This window comes from Bos javanicus, chromosome 29 (genome assembly GCF_032452875.1).
Source record: "Bos javanicus breed banteng chromosome 29, ARS-OSU_banteng_1.0, whole genome shotgun sequence".
Classification (NCBI taxonomy): Eukaryota; Metazoa; Chordata; class Mammalia; order Artiodactyla; family Bovidae; genus Bos; species Bos javanicus.
In genome coordinates, this window is record NC_083896.1 from 48,847,990 (window position 1) to 48,862,753 (window position 14,764).

General features: G+C 59.7%; 1 protein-coding gene across 1 annotated transcript in view; it reads left to right on the plus strand.

The window, feature by feature from the left end:
* OSBPL5 (oxysterol binding protein like 5) overlaps nt 1–14,764 on the plus strand; it is a 66,095-nt gene that overhangs the window by 27,504 nt on the left and 23,827 nt on the right. Inside the window, exons 2-3 of the mRNA XM_061407340.1 lie at nt 5,379–5,517; nt 7,459–7,541. Of these exons, the coding sequence (XP_061263324.1) occupies nt 5,400–5,517; nt 7,459–7,541 (201 nt within the window). The 5' untranslated portion in view covers nt 5,379–5,399. The remainder of the gene's footprint in view (nt 1–5,378; nt 5,518–7,458; nt 7,542–14,764) is intronic.

The following is a 14,764-nucleotide window of genomic DNA, read 5'->3' on the forward strand; positions in this document are numbered from 1 at the left end:
CCTCCACTGCCCAGGAACACCTCCCCTGCTTCCGCCAGCACAACTGGGCCGGCGTGACCCTGGGCCAGCGGTGGGAACGCTAACCAGGCAGCCGTGGGCACCCTGGGTTGGCCCGTCAGCCTCTGCAGGGGACTTTGTCACCTCCATTCAGAGCAACCCCCACCTTCACAAATAGGGACCTAACGGAGGCCACGCAGACATTGCAGGCAAGGCGGGATGCCCCCCACCCACTTCCATGCCGCAAAGCGGGAGGTGCAGCAAGCCCGGGATTCTGTGGGATTCCTTCCCAGAGCCTCAGCCCTTCCCACCTGCCCAGGCCACTGTGGCCCAGCGGATTCCAGCCCTGGAGAAGCAGGCTGCGCGTCCTTCCAGTGTAGCCGCCAACGCCCCAGCGACCTTTTGTCACGAGGATCGCGTTGTTCTGGCTGGAAAGTGGGCGTCGGAGGGTGGAGGGAGGGGACAGCGTTTAGAGGCACAGACTGCTCGGAAGGCAGCTTCCAGCGGGTCGGCACAGGCAGTGTATGGGCCCCCAGGTGGGACACTGTGGGCGCTGTGCCTGCTCTCCCCGCCTAGCTGTTGGCCACTCGGCCTTGGCTCAAGACAGAGAGCTTGTCACCTGCCAGGTGCCCGAGCCGGTGCTGGAGCTCAGAGACACGGGGCTGGGCCAGGCAGCTCAGAGCCTGACCTGTAGTCTGTCTCTGGGCCGGCACTGCGTGGGACCCAGCTGCCCCCGACATTGGGGAGCTTTCAGGCCCTGGGGGGACACGGAACTGAGGAGCCTGCTCAGACCAGGGCAGGTAGGGCGGGGAGAAGGGGCCGAGCCAGGAGTCAGGGCTGCCTCCCCTCCTGGGCTCCCCTAATGTCCCCCACCTGCACCCCAGGGCTGGGGTTCCTGCCCGCTGGGTGGGCCCCCAGCAGCACCCCCTCCACCCGCCGTGGAGGTGAGGTGGAAGCCTGCCGCACCTGCGCCCTCAGCTTTGCAGCTCGTGCCTTCCCAGGCCGTGGGTCCAAGCTGGCAGTGTAGTGGCTTCCCTGGGGGCTCCCGGTCTGCAGACCCCTCCTCTGCGCTCGGCAGGGATGGGCTCCCCTCCCCACCTCCGCCCCGCCTCCTGGCCTCCACAGTGAGCCCCCCTTGGGGCCCCCGGGGTCTCTGGACTGTGGCTCCCCTCTTGAAGAAATGCCCGAGGCTCCTCACCGGGGTATCAGGGCCCCACACACGGGCTGTGCTGGGGACCATCCCTCCAGGCCCCACAGTGTCCACTCAGACCCTTGGACTCCGTGATCATAAGCACCAGATGAAGCCACAGCCGGATGGTGGGATCGGCGTCCTTCATGGCCCCTGGGGAAGGACTTGAGGGCCATCGACCGAGGGCCAGCTGGGCAGATGAGCGTCGTCCCAGTGACCAAGGGCAACGGGAGGCTGTTACTATCACAAGAGCTCAGCCCGGCCCTCAGAGGCCAGAGAGGCCAACGAGAGGAAGGCGCACAGTGGCCTCGGACAGCCCAGGTGGGAGGAATCAAGGCTCCAAGTGCCCACGGCAGGGCCAGAGAGAGTGTGCCCTCCAGAGAGAGTGCCCTGAGTGCTTGGGCAGCTGGCGCCCAGGCCAGGACAGAGGGAGAGGGCTGCCCACCGTGGGTGTGGTCCTGACTGCCGCTGGCCCAGCTGGGAAGTCTGTTTCCTCACCCATCCATTCTTCCTTCCTCCATCCTTCTCTCCATCGTCACGGACTGGCTCCCATAGGGGTCTCCCCTTCCAGCGCTGCGAGCCTTCAGCTTTCCCCAGGACAAGGGGAACCACCGCCCAGGGCTCAGTCAGCCCAGCATCAGGCCGGCGGTCCTCCCGGCTCGGAGCCTCCGAGGGTCTGCAGATCCTCCAGGCGCAGCCGGATTCCTCCTGCCTCCTGGCGGTGCGTGGAGGGCAGGGCCTCATCTGCACCAGGCGTGGCAGGAGGAACTTCACCAGGGTTCCCGTGGAAATTGGCCCCAGACCGACCCTGACCGCCTCTCTGAGGTCCCCCCTCCATGGACCCGCGGAGGAGGAGGAGGCCCTAAGCCCAGGGGCAACTGGGCTGCCTTCTTCACCCCAGGTCCCAGGGTCTCCTTGCCCTCATGCCCCCTGCCAGTCCCTGGGCCTGGCTCTATGGAGACACAGCAGACAGGAGGGACAGCGCTGTCCCCTCCCTGGAGCTTGTGTCCTGTGGGGGAGGAGAGCTAACAGACGAAGGAACGCGGAGTGACACGGCAGCAACTTGGACTGCGCCGCGGGGACGTGGGGTCATGTGAGACGGGCGGGGGGCGGGTGGCAGCCTTCTGGGAAGTGACATTTGATCCAAGGGTGGAATTCGAGAAGGACCCGGCCACCCAGACAGACGGAGATGTGGGTGAGGGCGTTCGGGGGGGGCCGCGTCCAAGCAGAAGCCCCAGCAGGCACGGGCATGTTTGAGGAGCATAAAGGGGACCAGTGTGGCTGGGGCAGAGTGGGTGATGGAGCCAGGCAGGGAATGAGGTGGGAGGAGCAGGCCGGGGACCTGATGGTCTGGAAAACAGGGACCAGGAGACAGAGGCCGGACTGTGCTCCAAAGGCACAGAGGAGCCCTGGGGAGAGCAGGCCCGGATGTACCTCTGGAATGAACAGAGCAGCGTCTCCGCCTCCACGGCCTTAAAGGAGACCATGGATGGCAGCCAGGGGTGGGCACTGCGCAGCCCCTGAGGCCCTGCTGGAGAGGAGCCACCCCTGCCATCCAAGCAGGTCAGTGGGGGCCTGCGGAGGCCTGCGCCTGGTCTGGGGAGTCAGGACACAGAGCGGGTATCCACAGGTGCGTCCTGGCACTGCCCTCGGATTGGGGCTGTCTGCTCTGGGCCAGCAGTTCAGCCATGGAGATGTCACCACTGATGTGTCTGATGGAGAAGGCAATGGCACCCCATTCCAGTGCTCTTGCCTGGAAAATCCCATGGGCGGAGGAGCCTGGGAGGCTGCAGTCCATGGGGTCGCTGAGGGTCGGACACGGCTGAGCGACTTCACTTTCACTTTTTACTTTCATGCATTGGAGAAGGAAATGGCAACCCACTCCGGTGTTCTTGCCTGGAGAATCCCAGGGACGGGGGAGCCTGGTGGGCTGCCGTCTATGGGGTCGCACAGAGTTGGACATGACTGAAGCGACTTAGCAGTAGCAGGAAGGAAGGGAAGAAAGGAAATGAGGCTGCTCACTGACTATCTAGAGAGATTCACCAAGGGTGGTGGAGGGGAGAGACTGGATGGATGGATGGATGGATGGGTAGATGGGTGGATGGATGGATGGATGGGTAGATGGATGAGTGAATTAATGAACGGATGGATGGATGGATGGACAGATGACTGGATAAATGGATGGCTAGGAAGTTGGTTAAATGGATGGACAGATGGGAAGGTGACTGGATGGATGGGTGGAATAATGGGTGGATGTAAGGGAGAGAGGGAAGGTGGGAGGGAAGATGTTGTGGACAAGCAGATGGGGGGCTCCCAGACCAGTGAGGCCACTGGTCCCCCATTGTTATCTGCGCTGGGGGAAGACATGCCTTAGGACCTGAGGAGAGAGGCAGCCAGGGGCCTCTGTGCCCGCCCCCCAGTGGAGCCAGGGCCCGTGACCAGATTGGGGAGCTGAGGGCAGGAGCCCCTCTGCCCGCCCCCAGTTTGCAAGACTCAGCCCCTGAGAGACGAGAGGCTCCTGCTGAGGGCAGCCTACCCGTGTCATCCCTCATCGCACACCCTGGGCCCCTGGGCAGGACCACATCGGACTCACCTTGGCTGCCAGCCCAGTGCTTGCAAGAGCCCGGCTGCAGGAGTGGGAAGGCAGCGCCGCCTCTCAGGTGCTGGTTCCCTGGCCTGAGATGCACCTGGGCAAGCAGTGAGTGTTCACCAGGACTCCGACCAGCAGGGGCTGGACCCCAGACGCCCACCCTCACCTTCCCCGGCAGTGGGTTTGCTAGAAACCTGGCTGAACCGATGGGGGTGGGGGTGGGAACTTCAGGAGCCAGGTTTGAGATGATTCTCAGAAAAAAAAATACCCAACCTCTCTGAAACCAGTATCCCCATCTGTAAAACGGCGCAGGTAACCAGCTTGGCCAGGTGACACCACAGTGGTGAGGAAGGGGAGGCCACTAGGCCCAGCTGCACCTCGGGGGCCCCAGGACCCCTGGGCAGGAAGCACAGAGAAGGTCCTGGGGCTGCGGATGGAGCCCTGGGCCACCCTGCCCCTCCAGAAGCCCCACCCAGGAACCCACTGTCCCAGCAGGAAAGGCTGCTATCTGCTGCTCCCACCCCAGGAAGGCCCAGGGCCGTGGGAGAAAGTGGGGCCTTTGTTCTGGGCTTGGCAGGAAGCCATCGCCCACCTGGGGAGGCGGCAGGGGGCACCCCCAGGCTTGGAAGAGAGGTTTGTCAGCCAGCCTCCGTGAAGCACGTCCTCAGGGAGAGGACAGAGTGCAGCATCGGGCCCGAGTCCCCGCTCTGCCAGCACCTGGCGGCTGCGACCACAGGGCTCTGGGGGCCATGATTTTCTCTTCTGTAAATCGGGCTGACGTCCACCGGCTGGCCCTGGCCCTGCTCAAGGTGGGGCTGCGAGGGTCGAGGGGAGATGGGGGCGGAGCCGGGAAGGCGTGGTGGGGGCAGAGCCGGGAGGGCGTGGCCCGCCAGACCGGGAGCGGAGCGCGTGGCGGGCATCGCAGGGGAGCTGGGAGGCAGGCAAGTGACTTGGGCCGACCTCGCCCTAAATTCACCTGCACTTTCTCTCCAGGCGCTTTGGGTGCAGGTGTCGGAAACCCAACCAAGGAGCTGAAGCAGGGGAGGGCAGGGGGTGGTCTCACGGCGTCCTTAGGTGGGCTGGGCAGGCCGGAGTCAGGGCCAGCCCCAGCCCTCACCCACAGCCCCTGGCGCCCTGGGCCGCCTGTCTCGCCCTCCTGCGACCCCCTCTCGGGCAGCGCTCCGCCCTCCCCATGTGCATCAACGCTGACCCCCAACCCGGAGCTCCATCCCCAGGGAGGGGACGGCGGGTGGCCCACGCTTCGCCGTGTCCAGGGTCCGACAGGGCCGCTTTAGTGCCAGCCCTTGGGTGGAGGGCAGAGGGTCCTGCCATAGCTGTGATGGCCAAACTGGCTGGTCGGGGCCTGGCTTCCGACTCGGGCCCTGAAAAGCCTGCACTGTCTCGTGCGGCCTCCCTGGGTGACCGCCCCGCAGGCCCCTAGGGCCCTTCGTGTCCCGTTTGGACCTGACTGTATGATGGGGCCCTGACTCTGGTGTCTCTGGTCCCCTTGCCGGGCGGGTGGCGGATGCCCGCGGCCTCCAGGCCACAGGCTGTCCCAGGCTCGGCGTAAGGTGTGACCAGCGCCCCCCTCCTTCCTTCCAGAAGCCGCCCTGCGCCCACGCCATGAAGGAGGAGGCCTTCCTGCGACGACGCTTCTCGCTGTGTCCGCCCTCGTCCACCCCGCAGAAGCTCAGCCGGAACCTGCTCGTGGGTGGAGAACATGAGGTCGATGTGGGTCCAGGTCAGTGCCCATGGGGGGACGCGGTCACCTGGAGGCCGCGGGAGGGGCGGGGTCATCCCGGACCGTGTGACCTCGGACAGGTCCCTTGCCCTCTCTGTGCTGTCCTGGTCAGGGAGGGAGGGCATCCACCATGCGGGGTTAATGAACAGAAGGCTCGTAGGGCCGGAGAACTCCGTGACCTAGGAGGCCAGGTTTCGCCCACTTGGCTGTGGAGGTCGAGCAGGGGGCTCCCCGTCCAGGCCTGGAGGCAGATCCTTGTCCCTGCAGAGGCAGTGCGGTGCGGTGGTCAGGCACCCTGACCGTAGCCCCCACCCTCAGGCTGGGGGACCCCGGTCCAGCGACAGGGCCTCGGTTTCCTCATCTATGAAGTCGGGGAATATTAGGACCCGCGCTAGCTGCAGCAGAGTCCTGGGCCCTGGGTGGGGCCGGTTCAGACCTGCTGCTGTCGTGCTTGGAGATAAAGCGCGCAGGCCACCTGAGCCGGCCGCTGCTCTCACAGCTCCGGGCCTTGACCACCCACCCCCATCCCAACGCCCCACCGCCGCCCCCACAGAGCCCAGCGCGTCCTTCTGGTGGCCCCGAGGGGGTGGGAGAGGGGCCCCCTCTGGTGCCGCCCACCTACCCTGCTCCCATCACCTGCTTTGGAGCCGAGGAGGGGACCCCAGCCCCTCCAGCCCCTGGAAGAAGCACAGGCCCGGGTGGCAGGTGTGATGGGCAGGGCACGGAGGTGGGCATGGACAGGCAGAGAGAGGAGCCGGTGCCAGCCTCTGACTGTGGGGCAGCCCGCTCCCCACTCCCACGGGGCCCCTGCATCCGCCCAGCCCAGGTGGTAGCATCCACTCTGGGAGGCTGCCCCCTACAGCCCCAGGCCGGGTCCCCCACAACAGCTCCTGAATCCAGTGCGCCTGGATGACAGGGCCCCTGGGGCATGGAGGGGGCCCCCGTCAGCAGCCAGCCCCGGGCTGTGGTCAGGGGAGGGGACGCAGGGCCGAGTGCAGGGGCGCGTGCTGCTTGGTGACCTCTCTGCCCCAGCGCGCCTGGCTGCAGGACGGGCTCACCACTCCCCATCTCCACGCTGGCTTTTCTGCAGAGCGAGGCTCTCAGGCCAGGGCTGCGGGGAAGGGGGTCTGCAGACATTGCCCTCTGTGGGCCCTCCTCTCGCTTCCCAGTCAGCATGGTTCTCCCCTGGTCATTGCCATGTCCGCTCCCGCGCAGGGACCAGGCAATCAGCCACCAGCCGCAGGAAGCAGGTGGGAGTGTCGCCCGCTTCTTCCTGCCTGTAAACCTGGGCTTTAGAAACGAGCGGCGGGTGGGGCAGCCACTCCCCCCAGGATTGAATCCGGGCACCTCAGGCCCCTCTCCCACCTTTCAGTCAACCCGGAGAGGACTCCTGCTGGGAAGGGGCATGGGGACAGTATCCACCCACCCCTCTCCGAGAGGCCGGCACTGGGGGCACTGGGGCTCCAGCCGGAGGACTGGGCTGTGGGAGGGGGTCAGCTGTAGTCTGGGTGCCCTGGACCTGCAAACTGGGGCTTGCCTCGCAGAACCCCAAAGGCCAGGCCACCCTGGCCTGGGATTCCCACCCAGCAGTGACCCCCCCTCCCTGAAGTGACTCCCATCCCAGTGGTGATACCCCCTCCCAGCAGTGACCCCCCTTCCTCCCAGCAGTGACACCCCCCTCCCAGTGGTGATACCCCCTCCCAGCAGTACACACCCCTCCCTGCGGTGACACCCCCTCCTAGCAGTGACCCCCCTCCCAGCAGTGACCCCCCCTCCCTGTGGTGACACCCTATGTGGCTGGCTGGTGGTTATTAGATCTCTGGTTCCGCAACCGCCTCCCGGGCTGGCTTCCTGCCCTGCCCAGGCTGCTGGTGCCCGAGCCCTGCCTGCCGTGCACTGGGCAGCCCTGCCCCGGGCCTCACACTGGCCGCTCTTTTGCAGGGAAGGACATGGAGCCCCATGGCCCATCACCGACCCGGGATGAAGGGCCCCCAACCCCAGGCTCTGCCACAAAGGTGCCACCGGTAAGAGCCCGGCTGTGGGGGGTTCCGGGACAGGGGGCCTGCCCGAGGGTGGCAGGAAGTGCCCGAGGCATGGGCAGTACGCGCCTGGCCCAGCTGCCACCCCAGCTCTCTGCTCCAAATCATGGAGGCTCCTGGAGCCAGAGTCACAGCGTGTGAGCTGCCTTCTCCAAGCTGCCTTTTTGAGTGACACAGGACGGGAGATGGGGCCCAGAGAGGGCTTGGGGACAGAGAGTCACGGCACCAGGGGGCCGGGCCTGCTGTCATAAGGAACCCGCCCGGGGCTCAGCACTTCCCCCTCTGGCTTTGCCTGCACTCTGCCCGCGCCTGCCCCCTCTCAGGGCCATGCCATGATCTGGAAAAGCACACACATGGGCACACACACACAGATACACACAGATGCACGTACATAGAAATACATATACTACACACAAATAAACATACACACAGATATACACGGATGTGCCTCCACACACAGATACGCACACATACAGATACGTGTACTATGCACAGATAAACATATACACACAAATATGCACACAGATATGCATAATTATCTTCCCTGGTGGCTCAGACGGTAAAGCGTCTGTCTACAATGAGGGAGACCTGGGTTCGATCCCTGGGTCGGGAAGATCCCCTGGAGAAGGAAATGGCAATCCACTCCAGTACTATTGCCTGGAAAACCCCTGGATGGAAGAGCGTGGTAGGCTACAGTCCATGGGGTCGCAAAGAGTTGGACACGACTGAGCGACTTCACTTCATGCATACATACACAGATACTCACAAATACACATACATACAGATACATATACCACACACAAATAAACATATACACACAGATACACAGACACGCATCCACACACACACACACATACAGATACGTGTACTATGCACAGATAAACATGTACACACAGATGCGCACAGAGATATTCCTGCACACACAGATACACATACACACACATACAGATACGTGTACTATGCACAGATAAACACATGCACACAGAGATACACCTGCACACACACATACACACACGCATGTGGATGCCTGCGTGCACACACATACAGACACATACACTATGCACAGATGAACATATACACACAGACACACGCACACACACCCCACATGCTCCACAGCCCAGTGCCTCTCAGGGGGACCCAGCCGTACCCCTCCAGGCAGAAGCTTCAATCCAGGGAGGGTGCGGGGGCCCAGGCACAGGTGTGGGGTGTTAGACATGCGCTTCCTCCCCGCAGAGGGTCTCGGGTCAAGGGAGCTGTGGCCCCTGGCTTGGAGACCCCAGTTCTGGCTGTGGGGCTGGGGGCACACAGAGGCCAGTTCTCCCCACTCTGGCCTCCCATAGGACCCCGTGACTGCAGCCTGGCTCCTCTGGGACCCCATGCCCCACTCTGCCAGACAAGGGGTTCGTGGGGGACACAGCCAGTGTCCCCCACCTCAGCCTCCAGGGCTGCCCACTGCTAAGAGCACACTGGGAATGCCTGCATTCGTGTGGAATTTGTTTAATTTAAAAACTTGTTTTGATTACAGTGAAATGTATGTAGCGAAACGCACCATCCTAACCATGTCAGGCGCACGGCTCAGGGGCGCTAAGCACACCCGCACTGTCACCACCATCCCTCCTGAGAACCCTAGCATCTTAGAAAGCAGACGCCCTCGCCTCCGCCCCCACCAGCGCTCGCTCCCCGCCCCCTCAGCACTCGCTCCCCCCCAGCACTCGCTCCCCGCCCCCCCAGCCCGGGCTCCCCGCTCCCTCCAGCACTCGCTCCCCACCGCCCCCCACCCAGCACTCGCTCCCCGGCCCTCCGGCCCTCCAGCGCTCGCTCCCTCCCAGCACTTGCTCCCCGCCCCCTCCGCTGTCTCTGTCACTGTGAACTTGAGGACTTTAGGGACCTCATGTGGGTGGATTCCCGGAGGATTTGTGATCGCCTTCTTTGTGTCTGGCTTATTTCACTGAGCATCGTGTCCTCAAGGCTCGTCCAGCTTGTAGCTGTGTCAGAATTCTCTGCCTTTTTACGGCCGAGTAATGTTCCATCGTGTGGTCGGCCTATGTTCTGTTTCTCCAACCATCTGTCAACGGACACATTTATTAGTTTAGATGCAGATTCACAAAAACCGTGAAGACATGGTTACTTGCTGGGGTCCAGCCCCGGTGGATCCAGGGAATTCCAAGGGGAGGGCGGCGGCGAGGATCAGAAAACAATTGCTTAATTAAACATTAATTAAGGATATAAAGAGTGGTTAAATAAGGATAGCTCAATGAAGAAATTCAGTGGAGAAAAGAGGCTGAAATAAGGATAGCTCAGTGAGGAAATTCAGTGGAGAAAAGAGGCTGAATAATTCAGCCAGAAGGTGAGAGAAAGAACGACATGGGGAGACCAAGTTTTGGTGAATGGGGAGACCAAGTTTTGGTGAACAAGGCCCGCACTGTATTTTCCAAAGTAGTTTTTATACCTTAAGTTATGCATAGAGGATAATGGGGGAAGGGGTAGAGTCATGCAGTAAGCCAGGCTTTCTTCCTGCAAACTTATCATATGCAAAAGTTTAGGTGATTTGCATCATCTTCTGGCCTGGAAGCCTGTTAACATTTTAAGAAACATATTTTTCTCTAAAGGTGATTATTCTAAAGTCAGGGGCCACCCTCCAAAAGCATTAGATAAAGTTGCATTCCTATAGGGCAAAGGTGTGGTGGGCTCAATCAAGAAAAGAATTAACTCAAGGGTCCAAGGTTACAAACATTAAAGCTACTACTTACACCAATTATATTAATCAATACACTGCCAGGGACACAGCAGGTAAGGGATATGGAAACTTAGCAGCAAACATTGGCCCAACAAGTGAAAAACCCTCACCAATACAATTTCTAATCAATCTTTTAACTGCTCAAAGGAATCTGTATTCAGACAGTTTAGAACATCTCATGCCTCTCACAGTTGGGAGGCTCTGAACAATCACATGTGGTGGGAAAAACCTATTCAGGCAGGCTAGAGGACTTGCAAAGGAGTTTGTAGGTTGAAACACTGTCACACCCAGGAAGTATTAACTGGAGCTGTAAGCTAACTCTTTTTCAGAGAGAGGTAGTGGGGGACAGCCCCCCGTAAAGTCAGAGGTGTAGGTGAGAGCACAAAGCATAAAGTAGGCAGACTGTGGTTTTGGGGGCAGATGCTCGAGAATTTCCAGGGGGACTCCTGAGGTTCGATCCCGCCTTTGCGTATCGAGCTTCCTTCCTCATGACCTTTGCCAGGGGCGGAGCTCCTGCTCCCGGCAGTTACTCCTTCTACAACCCAGTGAAACACGAAACCCAGTGAAAGCACTTTAAATGCAGTCAGGAGCACTGGGTTCAAGTGTCAGATCTCACTCCCTCAGTCAAGACATCCGGGCATCCTGTCCAGGCAAGACCTACAGGTGCCAGGGACACAGTCATGGATGAAATGAAGTCCCGTGGAAGCAACCTGGGTGTCCATCGGCAGACGAATGGACGAGAAAGCTGTGGTGCAAACACACAGTGGAGTATTACTCAGCCATTAAAAAGAATGCACTTGAATCAGTTCTAATGAGGTGGATGAAACTGGAGTCTATTATACAGAGCGAAGTCAGAAAGAAAAACACCAATACAGTATATTAATGCATATATATGGAATTTAGAAAGATGGTAACGATGACCCTATATGCGAGACAGCAAAAGAGACACAGGTCTAAAGAACAGACTTTTGGACTCCATGAGAGAAGTCCAGGGTGGGATGATTTGAGAGAATAACATTGAAACATGTATATTACCATATGTGAAACAGATCGCCAGTCCAGGTTCGATGCATGAGACAGGGCGCTCAGGGCTGGTGCACTGGGATGACCCTGAGGGATGGGATGGGGAGAGCGGTGGGAGAGGGGCTTAGGATGGGGAACACATGTACACCTGTGGCTGATTCATGTCAATGTCTGGCAAAAACCACCACAATATTGTGAAGTAATTAGCCTACAATTAAAATAAATAAATAAATAAATTTTAAAATAAAGAAAATCACCCCCCACAAAAAAAGAAACGAAGTCCCCCTCTCCCGGAGCTTACGTTCCAGAGGGGAGATAGGCTCCAGACAAAACAAGTGAGCCTGGATACGTCCAGGGCCGTGGGAGGAAGGAAAGGACAGCTCTGGAAGCCCCAGGTACTTAAGAGAGACTCGGGGCTGCTATAGAGGGCGCAGTTCTGGGAGAGACACAAACTCTAATGTATGTATGATGATAAACAGAACGTTTGTTGTTGTCCAGTTGCTCGGTCCATTTTTAATATGGACACATTTTTAATTCATTAATAGTAGGTATTATGTTCATATAGAACATAATATAATATGTAATATTTAGTAGCATATTAAATATTTAGTGTATAGGTCTTTATGTATATATACACACGTGCACGGGTGTGCGCACAGTTACTCAGTCGTGTCCAACTCTGTGCCCCCACGGACAGTAGCCAACCAAGCTCCTCTGTCCATGTGATTTCCCAGGCAAGAGTACTGGAGTGGGTTGCCATTTCCTCCTCCGGGGGTGGGGCGGGGGGTGGTTGGTCTTTCCAACTCAGAGATCAAACCTGTGTCTCCTGCATTGGCAGGCAGATTCTTTACCACTGCCCCACCTGGGAAACCCATATATACGTACACACACACACACATATAATACATATATTATATGAAAAATAATTGTAATATATAGTGGAACCATATGTCACCTTGTTCTGTATTTTCCAGGTCTCCTGTAAATGTGTTAACATACATTCATAGTGTAGTGCTAGTCGCTCAGTTGTGTCCGACTCTCTGCGACCCCATGGACCATAGCCCTCCAGGCTCCTCAGTCCATGAGATTCTCCAGGCAAGCATACTGGAGTGGGTTGCCATTTCCTTCTCCAGGGGATCTTCCCGACCCAGACCTGCCTCTCCTGCATTGTAGGCAGACTCTTTACTGTCTGAGCCTCAAGCCCTAGATACTTCATAAATTTTTTAAAAATTAAAATAAAAATAAATATATATTATGTGGTTTTGCAGGATATAAATTCAAGTAATATGAAGTCAACCATTTTGAGTGAATAATTCAGCGGCATTTCTTGCGTCCGCACTGTGGTGCAGCCACCACCTCTGTCAAGCTCAGAAACGGTTCCGTCACCCCGGAGTGACCGTACGAGCGGTCACTCGCGTCCCATCCGCCACCCACAGCCCCGCAGCCTCCACTCTGCTTTGCGTGTGTACGGACTTGCCTGTGCGGTGTGGCAGCAGAGCCATGCCACGTGCGGGGCTCTGTGACGAGCTGCTTCCACCAAGCCCCGTCCAGGCTGTGCCGGGTGTCAGGGCTGAGCCATGGTCCACGGGCTGGATGGAGCCGGGCGGTTGTCCGCTCGTCAACAGGGCACACGTGGGCCGTTTCCCCGTGAACACACGCGTGCAGGTGTCTGAGTCCCTGCTTTCATTCTTTGAGTTTGTACCTCAGAGTGGAATTGCTGGGCCAGATGGCAATTCTGTGGCAAGATGGCTTTCTAGAAGATTCTGTATTTGGCCTCTTGGAGAAAGCGCCGAGCGGTCTTCCTCAGCGGCTGCCCCGCGTTACAGTCCTGCCGGGGGGAAGGCGGGCACCCGTGTCTCACACCCGCACCGACGCGGCGGCTCCGGTTCTGTCTGGAGTCGTCCCCGTGGCCGTGCCCATGGGTGTGAAGCGATGTCTCACCGTGGTCGGGTGAGCACTTCGCTGAGGACCGAGGGCGACGGGCGTTCTCTCACTGTCTTGTCGACCGCCCGAGAACCTTCTCTCCAAGCCCTCTGTCCACCTCTGCATCAGGCTCTTGTCTTTTGCCAGCTGCCCAGGTGGTGCTCGGGGTCAAGAGCCTGCCTCCCAGCGCAGGAGACACCACAGCCTTGGGTTCGATCCCTGGGTGGGGAAGATCCCCTGGAGGAGGAAATGGCAACCTCCTCCAGGATTCCTGCCTGGAGAATCCCACGGACACAGGAGCCTGGCGGGCTGTAGTCCATGGGGTCGAGAGCGACTGAGCGCACACCCACCCAGTTCAGCTCAGTCGCTCAGTCGTGTCCGGCTCTTTGCGACCCCATGGACTGCAGCACGCCAGGCCTCCCTGTCCATCACCAACTCCCGGAGTTTACCCAAACTCATGTCTGTTGAGTCGGTCATGCCATCCAACCATCTCCTCTGTCGTCCCCTTCTTCTCCCCGGTGTTCTTGTCTGGTTCGTCCCCTCCCCACCCCGGTGTTCTTGTCTGGAGAATCCCAGGGACGGGGGAGCCTGGTGGGCTGCCATCTATGGGGTCGCAGAGTCGGACACGACTGAAGTGACTTAGCAGCAGCAGTTCTTCACATCAGGTGGCCAGAGGATTGGAATTTCAGCTTCAACATCAGTCCTTCCAACTGTGTTGGAGTTCTTCCTGTGTCTGGACACTAGAGCTTTGTTAGATACATGATTGCAGTTGCTTCATCACGTCCTGTAGGTCTCTGTAAAGCACTTTTTTAAACGAGTTTTCCACAGCTGCACTTTAGTGGTCAGACCCCCACGTTCATGGTTCTGTCTCTTGCCCCTGAGGGCGCCGGTCCTTGCCCTGCTGTGCCTACACGTGCTGCGGCCTCAGGAGCCAGCAGGCGGGCCTGGCAGAGTCCCCATCCTGGCCCTTATGACGGAGGAGTGGAGGGCACTGCCCCAGCCCAGGGCTGCTGTGACCCAGCCCAGCAGCCTCGCAGGGCCCAGGAGGAGAGGGTGAGGGGCACGGACACCCCACCCCGTCCACTCCTCCCAGCCCCACGGCCCCCACACTGTCCCCTTCTCTTCCTCCGTCGCCCCAAACAAGCCCCTTCTAGCTGCATCTGGCGGAAAGCAGGTGGCCGGAAAGTGGCAGGGGAGGGTGTGTTCGTTCCTGCTTGCGTTCGCCTGATGTGCTCCCCAGGCTCCCAGCTCCTGGTGCCGGGGTGCTGGGCGGAAGCCGTCCACAGTGGAGCTCCTGGCAGGTCACCGAAACACGCGTGCGCCGGGACGGCAGGAGAAGCTGGGCCGGCCGGGGTGGGTGGTGTATCCGGGGTCTGATGCCAGCAGGGTGGTCCGAGCCATCTTCCTCCTGGGGAGGCAGCTCCGCGAGGCCTGAGGAGGGAACAGGGAAGAGCATTCGGGCGGGGGGAGTAGCATGGCATGTGCCCAGGAAACCGGGGCTCTGGGCACAAGAGCCCCCGCGCTC